This window comes from Macaca fascicularis, chromosome 5, assembly GCF_037993035.2.
Source record: "Macaca fascicularis isolate 582-1 chromosome 5, T2T-MFA8v1.1".
Taxonomy (NCBI): Eukaryota; Metazoa; Chordata; class Mammalia; order Primates; family Cercopithecidae; genus Macaca; species Macaca fascicularis.
Genome location: NC_088379.1, coordinates 16,856,548 through 16,868,718, shown reverse-complemented (window position 1 = coordinate 16,868,718; position 12,171 = coordinate 16,856,548). Strand labels below are relative to the sequence as shown.

The window sequence follows — 12,171 nt, the reverse complement described above, 5'->3', positions numbered from 1 at the left end:
AAAGCTTCTATGGATGAGAAGCTCATTAATGAAGTAAAGAAAATGAATTTTTGTTGAAGGGATGGCCTTGCTGCTGATGATTGCTTAAGTTACCTGAACTTGTTTGAAACCAAAGGAGAATTTACATACCGTGTTTAGAAAATGAGCTCTCAAAAACAACAAGCCCTGCAAAAGGGGATCATAGATTTACTGAACAGAGACTATACACATGTTAAATGTCCAGGGTTTTTTTCTTCTGTTTAAGTGACTGACCCCAGGAAAAATGCTAAGGGCCTCCCCAGAGTCACTGGCCTAGGCTGGGCTTGGCCCCACAGAAAGTATAAAGGTGTCATGGAGGTGATCAGCAGCAGTGTCTTTTCAGATGTTCAACTTGGAAACCCAGGAGTCAAACATGATCTCTTTCTCACCCCTCACATTCAGTTGTCCATCTAATGTATTAATTCTGCTTCTTCAATGACTGTGGAATTCCTCCACTTCCCCCTCTCCTCAGTGGTACCATGCTGATCCAGTCAACCACCATTTCATGATGGAACGTGCGATGATTTCCCTGCCTCCAGTCTACCCACTTCATGTAATCTAATCTTCATTGCAGTGGAACCTTCTGAAAATTCAACCTTCATTTCAAACTCTCCAGTCACTCCCTATCATCTTTATAATGTATTAAATAGTTCCAATTCCTTAACATGATTTTTAAGACCCTACAGAGGCAGACTCCTGATTGCTCTCTCCTGCCTTATCCCACACCTCTCCCCTGTCCTACTCTGCCCTCCAGCCTTTTACTTTTTATTCATTCATTCATTCATTCATTCATTCATTCATTCAGAGACAGGGTCTTGCTTTGACACCCAGGCTGGAATACAGTGATGTGATCATGGCTCACTGCAGCTTCGAACTCCTGGGCTCAAGTGATCCTCCTGCCTCAGCCCCCTGAGTAGCTAAGACATGCCACCAAGCCCAGCTAATTTTTTAAAAATTTCATACAGATAGTGTCTCGCTGTGTTGCCAAGGCTAGTCTCAAACTCCTGGCCTCAAAAAATTCTACTGCCTCAGTCTCCCAAAGTGTTAGGATTATAGGTGTGAGCCACACTCAGTGGTTTCAGCCTTTTGGTTCATCATTCATTCCATGTTCTTTCCCTTGACGAAGAGCACTTTCTCCCTGCTCCCAAATTTTCCTGCCTGATCCTGTCCAGTTCTTACTGATCCTTCCAGTCCAGCCTAAACATGGGTTTTCCTACAAGTCTTCTCTGCTCAGCCTAGTGATGCTGTTGTCTGATACATGACAACTTCTGTACTCACATAGTCAAGCGTTTTTCTGTACTAGGAGCTAAATTTTCCTTGAGAAGGCAGGGAAGAAGCACAGTCAACCAGTCAGGCTTTCCTGAGTTCAAATCTTGACCCTGGGCAAGGCATTTAACCTCTTTAAGTTTCATTTATTTATCTTTACAATAAGCCTTGGTGGTAGTACCTAAGTCACAGGGCTTTCACGGAGACCAGAGAGATGGTCTGTGTAAAGTGCCAGCAAATGGCATGTACTCGGCAAATGTCAGCTACTGTTTTCATGTCCATTAGATCTACAGGTCCATAATCAACTGACAGCTTAGGAGAGCTGCTCTACAAATACCTGCTGGATATTGTAACCTCTAATTCATAGGAAATTTTGGAATGTCTGAGGGCTTGGTTCTTTAATGTCTTATATTTTCCTCATGTTCTCATTCCTGTTCTCTAGCTTTTCTCATTCCAATGCATGCCTCAGTACATTCTGTATGCTGATGGCTCCCAAATGCATACTCCAACCCAGAACCCTCCCCTGAATTCCAGACCCTCCCAGAATCCTCCCCTGAATTCCAGACCCTCTCTCTATCTACTTAGACATCTAACAGATGTATGAAACTTGACACATGCAGAGAAGCTCCTCAGAGGGTCCCTGAATCCACTCCTGTCTTCCCCATCTCAGTTCATGGTGGCACCATTCTCTCCTTGCTTAGGTCAGAAAGCCTGGTGCCATCCTGACCTCTCCTTTCAGTGAGTCCTGTCAGTCAACATTCCACATATGTCCCAAGTTCTACCCCTCCTTCCAGCTGCACTGCTGCCACAGGCCCAGCCACCATCACTCTTACTTCAGTTACCACCACAGCCTCCTCCCAGGCCTGCCTGCCACTGCTCTCCCCCCACCCCTCCACCCATATCAGTCTGTACTCAAGACAGAAACCAGTAATGAAGCTGGGCATGGTGGCTCATGCATGTAATCCCAGCACTTTGAGAGGTGGAAGTGGGAGTATCACTGGAGTTTAGGAGTTCGAGACCAGCCTGGGCAACATAGCAAGACGCCGTCTCTACAAAAAAAATTTTAAAATTCGCTGGGCATGGTGGCATGTACCTGTAGTCCCAGCTACTTGGGAGGCTGAGGTAGGAGGATTGCTTGAGCCCGGGTGGTCAAGGCTGCAGTGAGCCATGATTGTGCTATTATACTCCAGTCTGGGTGACAGAGCGAGACCTTGTCTCAAAAAAAAAAAAAAAAAAGAACCAACAACAAAACACAGTAGCAAGCTTATCCAAATATCATTGCAACCACATCACTACATCACTCCTCTGACCAACAGTTAAGTGGCCTTCACCTCACTGGTAAGTCTAACTTTGATGTTTGAGGCCTCAGATGGTGCTCCTCAGACCTCATCTAGTCCAGCCACCATGGCTCCTCTCTGTCCTTAGAATGTGCCAGGGCCTTTGTACATCCTGGAAATCTCACACCCAGACATCTCCTTGGTGAACTCCCTCACTTATTACAGGATTTTACTCCAAAGTCACTTTCTGGAGCACTTCTCTAGCCAAGTTATCTAACATTTCAGCCCCTCCCCAGCACTGCAGAGCCCTCTCCCAACTTTATTATTTCTCCATCCAACCTAGTGTTTGCCGTCTTGTTTACTCATGGACTTTGATTGCTGCCTATCTTTTTCACTCAAACGTCAGTTTCCTGGTGTGTAGGAATTCTCCCTTTTATCTCCCCAGCTCTGAGAACAGTGCCTGGTGCACAGTAGATCTCAAGAAATATTTGTTGAATGAATGAGTGATACAATATCTACCTAAAGTTCAGCTAAGAGGAACAGACTATCTCATTCACTACTCTAGATACTTGTACAATGTCCATAGAAATTAAGCTAGAACAGAAAGCCTCGGTCTCTATGAGAATATTATTAGTGCCTATCATCTACCGATCCTTTACTATGTACCTGGAGTGGCAGGGAGCATGTGAGGAGCACAGTGAGTCACTGAGAGGTTAGGAAATGTGCTCGAGATGACAGATGGAACGTGACTGCACCACTCATGTGGTCCCCAGAATGTTCCTTCACCTGGATCTGCTTTGCACTGAGGTTCATGGGCTGTGGTGAGGGACCATGGAGCAATCAGCCCTGGGAATCCCATCATTTATTTTATTTTATTTTTATTTATTTATTTATTTATTTATTTATTTATTTTATTTTTAAAATAGAGACACCATCTCACTATGTTCCCTGGGCTGGTCTTGAACTCCTGGGCTCAAGCGACCCACTTGCCTCGGCCTCCCAAAGTGCTGGGATGGCAGGCGTGAGCCACTGTACCCGGCTAACCCCATCATTTTGACTCATGTATGGATGCTGTTGAGAAGAAATTTCATTCTGCTTTTCCTATTTCCCTGCATCCGAAAAAGTAGTTGGCTTTTTTACTTATGTGACACTGAGAATTTTGTTAGTAATGAGCATTTTTTAAAATTTGATGCTAGAAAACTTAAAGACAACAATATGCCCCACCCCACCCCTATATATATATATATCAGGCTTTGTGGTGTGAAGTTAACACACGTTTTCTTTTGACCTTCTCGTGTATGTCTAGTTTCTGTTTATTTGTGGTATTTTATGACTCGTAAGCTTCTTTGATCTCTGGGAAGAAGGCAGGGTGTGAAAACGTTAAGTGTCCTGTTTCCGTGCCTTGTATGGTTAACTCTAACAATCATCATTTAGGAAGTAGAAGCACAGCTGGAGGAAGTGAGGAAGAAATCAGAAAAGGAGATAAAGCAGCTGGAAGAAGAGAAAGCAGCGCTCAATGTGAGGCTCCAGAACTCTCTGCTCGAGGTAAGCCCTGAACAAATGCAAGCCTTGGGGTGCTGTTTCTGGTCCCTGGGAGCTTCTGCCTAACTGAGAAGCCAAGAATTTTGGAAGACAGAAAAGGACACTCAGCCAGACAGGAAGGCTGTCTCAAGGGGCATGCTTTTAGCTACAAGTAACAGAGAACCAGATTAGAGGTGCTTAAACAAAGAGGCCTTTAATGTCTCAAGTAAGAGAAGGACACAGGAGGCCGCTGGTGTTGGTGCTGTGGCTTCATGAAGGCACAAGTGGGTAACCTGCAGTTCCCCTGCCTTTCCTTCCCCAGGGCTACATTCGCCCCTTTGTGGGCTCTTAGCAATTTTGCCTTTCTAGGCCCTTCCTTTATTAAAAAATATTAAAAATTTATATTTTATGACTGCAGTGGTAGAAATATGAGTATCATCCAGACTATACATTTTTCTGATTTTAAAAGAAATTAACACATTTTCATGGGCACCTGAAAGTATCAAAGAACTAGAGGAAAAGGCTAGAAACAGAATCCTAAGAGCCATTTCTGAGCCTGCTTAAACCAAAAAAATGTCAACAAGTTTCATTCCTTCCCCTGTCCTCCCTCAAACCTTCCAGATGAGACCTGTGTCTCCCATCTGCTTCAGGAACCCATGACACCAGTTCCTCAGCCCTGCTGTACATCACAACCTCTGGGGTATTTTTAAGAACACAGAGGCCACGCGCAAAACAGTATCGATTGTTTAGGAATAGCCAAGAGGTCAATCTAAACAAAGCACGAGGATGATAGAATCAAATTGGGCCAGTGGTTATCTCTAGAAGGGAGAGAGTGTAAGGGGCTGCAGCTGTATTTGTGACATGTTATTTCTTTAGCTGAGTGATGAGTACACAGGTGTGATGTTTTCTCTAACTCCTTCTATTTCTAAAATCATTATTTTAAAAAATGATGAGCATGTCATTCCTTAGACTTGATATTTCAGGGTCTAGAGGTAGGTCTTGGTGAAAAGTTCTGGGATAGAGTCTTCTGGTCCAGCCCAGACCAAGGTGGGGCTGCACAGCAAAGAAGCCTTTCTCTCCCCCTCCTCCTTTCTGCCCTGTTGTCCTCCCTTCCTCCCGCCTTTCCCTCACTCCCTCCTTCACTTCTCCCTCCCTCCATCTCTTCCTCTCACCCTGTTGGAGATACACTGCCAGTCTTCCTGTTGTACCTGGACCACACCTTGCTGCAGAGCTTAAGGTGGCCTCATGTACATGTATGAGACCAACCGAGTTATTCGCTTTTTTGGTTTGTTTTTTTTTTTGAGACAGAGTCTCGCTCTGTCGCCCAAGTGGAGTGCAGTGGCGTGATCTTGGCTCACTGCAACCTCCGCCTCCCAGGTTCAAGCAATTCTCCTGCCTCAGCCTCCCAAGTAGCTGGGATTACAGGCACCTGACACCACGCCTGGCTAATTTTTGTATTTTTAGTAGAGATGGGGTTTCACCGTGTTGGCCAGGATGATCTCAACTTCTTGACCTTGTGATCCACCTGCCTTGGCCTCCCAAAGTGCTGGGATTACAGACCCAGTTATTCTTTTGAATAACACAGGTCAGGGAAGCCTGGGCCCTGACCTATTTCTGTGAATATGCCTTAGAGCTCTTTTTTTTTTTTTTTTTTTTTTTAAGCGGAATCTCACTGTCACCCAGGCTGCAGTGCAGTGGCATGATCTCAGCTCACTGCAACTTCTGCCTCCCAGGTTCAAGCAATTCTCCTGCCTCAGCCTCCCAACTAGCTGGGATTACAGGAGCATGCTACCACACCTGGCTAATTTTTTGTATTTTAGTAAAGACAAGGTTTCACTGTGTTGCCCAGGCTGGTTGCGAACTTCTGAGTTCAGGTGATCCACCCGCCTCTGCCTCCCAAAGTGCTGGGATTACAGGCATGAGCCACCGCACCTGGCCCTATTGCTGTAAATTCTATGCAGTAGTACCTACCTTATAATGGCTGTTGTGAGGATTAAAAGAGTTAATACTGTAAAAGGCTTAGGTTCCTGGCTGGGCGTAGTGGTTCACCCCTATAATCTCAGCACTTTGGGAGGCTGAGGTGGGAGGATCTCTTGAGCCTAGGAGTTTGATACCAGCCTGGACAACATAGCAAGATCCCATCTCATTTTTAAAAATAATAATAATAATTTTTTTAAAAAGGCTTAGATTCCTGGGTGGCACAGCGCAAATGGACCATTCAGGAGGTGCTCTTATTATGTTATACGTATCTCTACTGGATGTCATTGGGGTTATAAACATTTATCTATCCCCTTCATAAAGTGATAGCTTTTTAAAGGCAGGGACCATGCTTTATGATTTTACTATCTTGCTCTCACTCTGTCCCTTCCCCATCCCTCCTTGTACCTAGCATGGTGCCTAACTAGTATTAAGGTTTCTAGAAAAATTTGAGGAAAGTCCAAGTTTCCTTTATGTTTTTTGGCCTCATTCTCCTCAAAGTCTAGGGGAAAGCCGTCTGTTTAATTCATATATTACAATTAGTTGGTTAATCATCATCATCATAATTAAGGCCTTACACTTTAAGAGCACCCCCAAGCCACTCTTCTCTCATTTTATCTACATAATTCTTAAGTGTTGTTCATTTTCTTTACCAATTAGCTTTTTTGTTTTGTTTTCAAAAGAAATTGAGTGACCTTCCGGGAATGATATGAAAGCCACCCTACAGATCTAGTATAGAAATATGTATGTAAATAACTTAAAGGAAACTGTGGAATACTATAAACCTGCTGGGCACATTTTCTTCTGGAAAGACTAAGCAACTAGCTCATTAGACATGGCGTTTCTAGGCCTGGCGCAGTGGCTCACGCCTGTAATCCCAGCACTTTTGGAGGCCGAGGCAGGCAGATCACTTAAGGTCAGGAGTTCGAGACCAGGCTGGGCAACATGGTGAAACCCCGTCTCTACTAAAAATGCAAAAAATTAGCTGGGCATGGTGGTGCGTACCTGTAGTCCCAGCTACTTGGGAGGCTGAGGCAGGAGAATCACTTGAACCTGGGAGGCGGAGGTTGCAGTGAGCCAAGATTGTGCCACTGCACTCCAGCCTGGGTGACAGAGTGAGACCCTGGCTCAAAAAAAAAAAAAAGTATTTCTAGAAGTGTGTGTAAAATTTGCCTAATGGGGCACTCTTCCCAGGACAGACTGACCCAGGAGAATTGATTCCCGTAAGAATGACTGTCGAGGAGGCAGAACTTGGTTTCATTGCGTGGTGTTTCTTATCTCCTCTTTTAGGTTTTAAGGCTGGAGGAATTTATCCAACAAAATAAGGCACGCCCCACAAGAGCTGAGGAAAGGCCCCAGGAATTAGGCTGCCAGCGCTGCAGCATTCTGGAGACCCAGGTAACCTCCAGCTTTGTCAGATTTAATTGAAGATATTTCTCTTCTCAGTCTCAGCCTTTCAGTGTCCCCAGTGACGCATATTGATGTTAATGGGCTCTTTTACATCTCCCCTCGACACTGCCAAAATGCCTGGAAAAAAAAAAAATCACCACAAAATCCATTCACAGAAACCACGAAGGAAATAGAATTCTGACTAATTATCTGGGTGGTTTGAAAAAGAATAAGGCCTGTCAGATGAGTCTCCGCTCTCTCTCTCAGAGCAGCCTGCCTGGCGGATAAAGGGCGCACTCAACTGGAGCAGGGCCTTTGATTCTGCCCAGCACGAACCCCAGTAGTCATCATAAAAGCCCCTCTCTTGCCCCGGCTGCCTCCCTCCACAGCCATGATCTCATTTACTCTCACAACAGCCCTTGTCTGTGAAGCTGCCCTTTCAGGGACGCCGCTTGAGGGTAGAAACTGGTTGGTTTGTGTCTCTGTCTGGCCTGCGGTGGGTTGTATCGTTCTCTAGGATCACCATAATGAATGACCGCATACTTGGTGGCTTCAGCGATGGAAATGTACTCTCTCACAGTTCTGGAGGCCAGAGGTCTGAAATCAAGGTGTTGGCAGGGTTGGTTTATTTTGGAGGCTGCAAGGGAGAACCTGGTCTGTGCCGTTCCCCTCGCCTCTGGTGGTTGCTGGGCAGTCCTGGTGTTCCTTGGCCAGTCTTCCTTGCAGACGCTCACTCCGGTCTCTGCCTCCGTCATCACATGGTCTCCTTCCCCGAGCGTCTGAGTCTCTGTGTCTTCACATAGCCTTCTTATAAAGACACCAGTCATTGGATTTAAGGCGCACTCTACTACGGTATGACTTAATCGTAACTAATTGCATCTGCAAAGATCCTATTTCCAAATAAGGTCACATTCATAGGTACCAGGGCTTAAGACTTCAGTATATCTTCTTAGAGACACAGCCTAACCCACAAGATAGGCACTCAGTGAACATTTGTTGTACCATGTCAGGAATATAAATAATCCCTGTGAAGTGGGCGCTTGAGTACCCTGGCTTGAATAACCCTCTTAATTCCTGTTTTGGCAGCAAGAGAGTCAAAAAAAAAAAAAAAAAACCCCACGGCCTTCAATTTCATTTATTTGATTGTTGCCTGCAATTTTCAGGCCATTTCAAACTCAAGGCAGGAAAACACTACATGGGTGAGTCTGAATCTTCCCACATCAGCCTCACTAGTCTCTTATTTACCCATTTCTGTCTACATGAGTGTCCTCAGGAACTGCAATTTCTCTCCCATAACCCCCATCTTCCAGGGCTCAGGCCCTGGTCCTGCCAACAGCCCCCATGACATACTCCTCTGGAATAACCCCCAGTCAACCACATATTCACCAGGGCAAGAAAGAGCCAAAATCTAGTGACTGTGGATTTAAATAATAATTAACATTTGTATGTGAACTGGTCAGTCGTAGAGCACTGTTCTCATCTTTGACTTCATTGGAGTTTTTTGTTTTTGAGACAGAGTGTCTTGCTCTGTACCCCAGGCTGCGGTGCAGTGGTGCAATCATGGCTCACTGCAGCCTCGACCTCCTGGCCTCAAGTGATCCTCCCACCTAAGCCTCCCGAGTAGCCGTGACATCATATGTGTGCCACCATTAGTAGAGACGGTGTTTCATCATGTTGGCCAGGCTAGTCTTGAACTCCTAACCTCAGGTGATCCTCCCAAAGTGATGGAATTACAGGTATGAATCAGCATGCTCAGCTTCATTGGAATTTTGCAACAACCCTGTAAGGCACCCATTTTACAGAAAAGAAAACTGAAGGTGAGGGCAGGTGACCTGCCCACAGTCACAGGCCGGTAAATAGCCAAGACAGGATGGAACCACGGGCTCTGATCCCCTCCTCTCTCCATAAGAGCGGCACATGCCCAGGATGCCTTCCAGATAAAACAGGCCCCAGCTGTCATTGGGTTAAGGGGAGCAGCCAGGACTCTCTGGGTTTCCTCCTTCTTCCTCTGACACCCAGAAAAGGGGAGAATCCTTGAGCAGCCCTGTTGCCCCCGCTGCCCCCCGCCACTCCGGTAAGCCTGGAAGAGAATCCTAAAGGAGCAGAGGCACCCTCATCCACAGGGCTTTCCCCTTCCTGATCTGAGGCTATCCCCATCCTTTCGGAAGATTTCTGCCTGAGGGAGGTGCAGATATTTTCATTCTCCTCGGTTTCTTAAGAACCAGTCTCATGAGCTGGCATTCCAGAGAACTTTTGGCCCCAGGGACAACTGCGTCTTTCACCAGCACCATGTGGGGCTTCCGAGAAAGGTTGTCCTGAGATATTCAAGTATTTCTCAGCTCCTCAAAGTGACGGTGGCAGGGAGATGGACCGGAGTTGGCTGATATCCTTCTTGATGAAATTAAATCTGAAATAAGGTTGGTAAGCTGGAGACTGAATTAAAAAATGCAGTTCAGGAATATTGTAGAGCAGGCCGTATTTTAGGAGGGAAAATAAACACGTAGAAGTTCTAGGTATGTTCCAGGGCTGATGACCCGAGTCTACCAGTCACGGTCACGATGTCCATGAGCCGGTGCTGCCACCACAGCTCAACTTCAGCACTTGACTTTGGGGTTGGATAATTCTTTGTTTTGGTGGGTTGCGGGGAGCTGTGCTGTGTGCTACAGGATACGTAGCAGCCTCCTTGGCCTTTACCAACAAGATGCCAGTAGTACCCTCCCAATCAAAAATGTCTCCTGGGGGCAAAACTATCCCCAGTAGAGAACCACCTCTGTAGCTAAAAAAGCAAGTCCTGAAGAAGTCCAGAATACAAGTGCCTGTTGGGAACATGGGTTGGTCCACCAGGAAACTCCTCAGCATTTTTTTTTTTTTTTTTTTTTTTTTGAGACAGAGTCTCACTCTGTCACCCAGGCTGGAGTGCAATGACGCGATCTTGGCTCACTGCAACCTCCGGCTCCCGAGTTCAAGCTATTCTTCTGCCTCAGCCTCCTGAGTAGCTGGGACCACAGGTGTGCACCCATGCCCGGCTAATTTTTGTATTTTTAGTAGAGATGAAGTTTCACCATATTGGTCTATGTCTCAAACTCCTGACCTCATGATCCGCCCGCCTCGGCCTCCCAGAGTGCTGGGATTATAGGCGTGAGCCACCGCGCCCAGCCCTCCTCAGCCTTCTTAACCTAGAATGTTGTCTTTCAATGAGCTTGGGTTTTTTTGTTTGTTTGTTTGTTTTTTAAGTTCCAGGGTACATGTGCAGGATGTACAGGTTTGTTACCTAGGCAAACATGTGCCGTAGTGGTTTGCTACACCTATCAACCCATTACCTAGGTATGAAGCCCAGCATGTATTAGCTCTTTGCCCTATTGCCCTCCCCCAAGAGGCCGCAGTAAGTGTTGTTCCCCTTCCTGTATCCATGTATTCTCATGGTTCAGCTCCCACTTATAAGCAAGAACTTGTGGTGTTTGGTTTTCTGTTCCTGTGTTAGTTTGCTGAGGATTATGGCTTCCAGCTCCGTCCATGTCCCTGCAAAGGACATGATCTCATTCTTTTTTATGGCTGCACAGTATTCCGTAGTGTATATGTACCACATTTTCTTTATTCAGTCTATCATTGATGGGCATTTGGGTTGGTTTGATGTCTTTGCTTTTGTGAATAGTGAATGAGCTTGGTTTCCAGAGGGAAGTGCAGATGCCTCCTCTATACCGTTGCAGCAGGAACCTCAACAAATATCAGTTTCATTTGATTCAACTCAGTATGCACATTATTCATTCATTCTGCAGTTGTGTGTGCAACACCTGGGATATGCCAGCCTCTGAGCTGGATGCTAGAGGGAGAAGTGTGCATAAACAAATAGCTGGAAAACAATGTGGACAATTAGTAACAGCTAAAACATCTGGTGCTGTTTTCTATTAGGCATTTTGCAGGTATTTGTTCTTTCAAATTAAGACCACTTTTCAAATAAGCAATCCACATATGTGGTACAGAACTCAAATGGTATATAAAGGTATACATTGGAAAGCATCTTTCTTCTTGCTGCCAAGTTCCCTATCCCAGGGCAAACTACTGGCTGTGTTTTATCTTCTCTCTTTTTATATATCCTTTCAGAGATATACTGTATATACAGGCATAATTGTGGATTTTTTAAATATAAATGATAGCATACTCTCATGAAATCTTTTTTTTTTTTTTTTTTTTTTTTTTTTTTTTTGAGACTGGATCTTGTTCTGTCACCCAGAATAGAGTGTAGTCCTGGCTCACTGCAAACCTCGACGTCCTGCCTTAGCCTCCTGAGTGGCTGGGACTACAGGCACCCACCACCATGCCTGGCTAATTTTGGGGTCTCACTGTAATCCTCAGCTCACTGCAGTCCTGGCTCACTGCAATCCTCCTTGCTTGGGCTCAAGCAGTCCTCCTGCCTCATCCTCCTGAGTGGCTGAGACTACAGGTGCCCACCACCACGCCCAGCTAGTTTTTGTATTTTTTGTAGAGATGGGGCTTCATCATGCTGTCCAGGCTGGTCTCAAACTCCTGGGCTCAAACCATCCACCCACCTCCGCCTCCCAAAGTGCTGGGATTGCAAACATGAACCACTGCGCCTGGCCAATTCTGCTTTTCTTAACTTAAATTTTATAGCTTAGAGACACTTTTATAGCTCAGTACACTTCCCTTTCAGCTTCATTTTTTTTTAAAAAAAACAAACCAACCATCTAGTTCTCCCTTGTATAGA

General features: G+C 45.5%; 1 protein-coding gene across 2 annotated transcripts in view; it reads left to right on the top strand.

Moving 5' to 3' along the window:
* The window catches only part of FAM184B (family with sequence similarity 184 member B), a 156,403-nt gene that overhangs the window by 88,523 nt on the left and 55,709 nt on the right, over positions 1–12,171 (top strand). The window contains exons 6-7 of one of the 2 annotated variants that reach the window (XM_005554545.4): positions 3,996–4,106; positions 7,350–7,457. In XM_005554545.4, coding sequence (XP_005554602.3) covers positions 3,996–4,106; positions 7,350–7,457 — 219 coding nt within the window. The remainder of the gene's footprint in view (positions 1–3,995; positions 4,107–7,349; positions 7,458–12,171) is intronic. The other variant, XM_065544819.1, reaches the window with a different exon arrangement.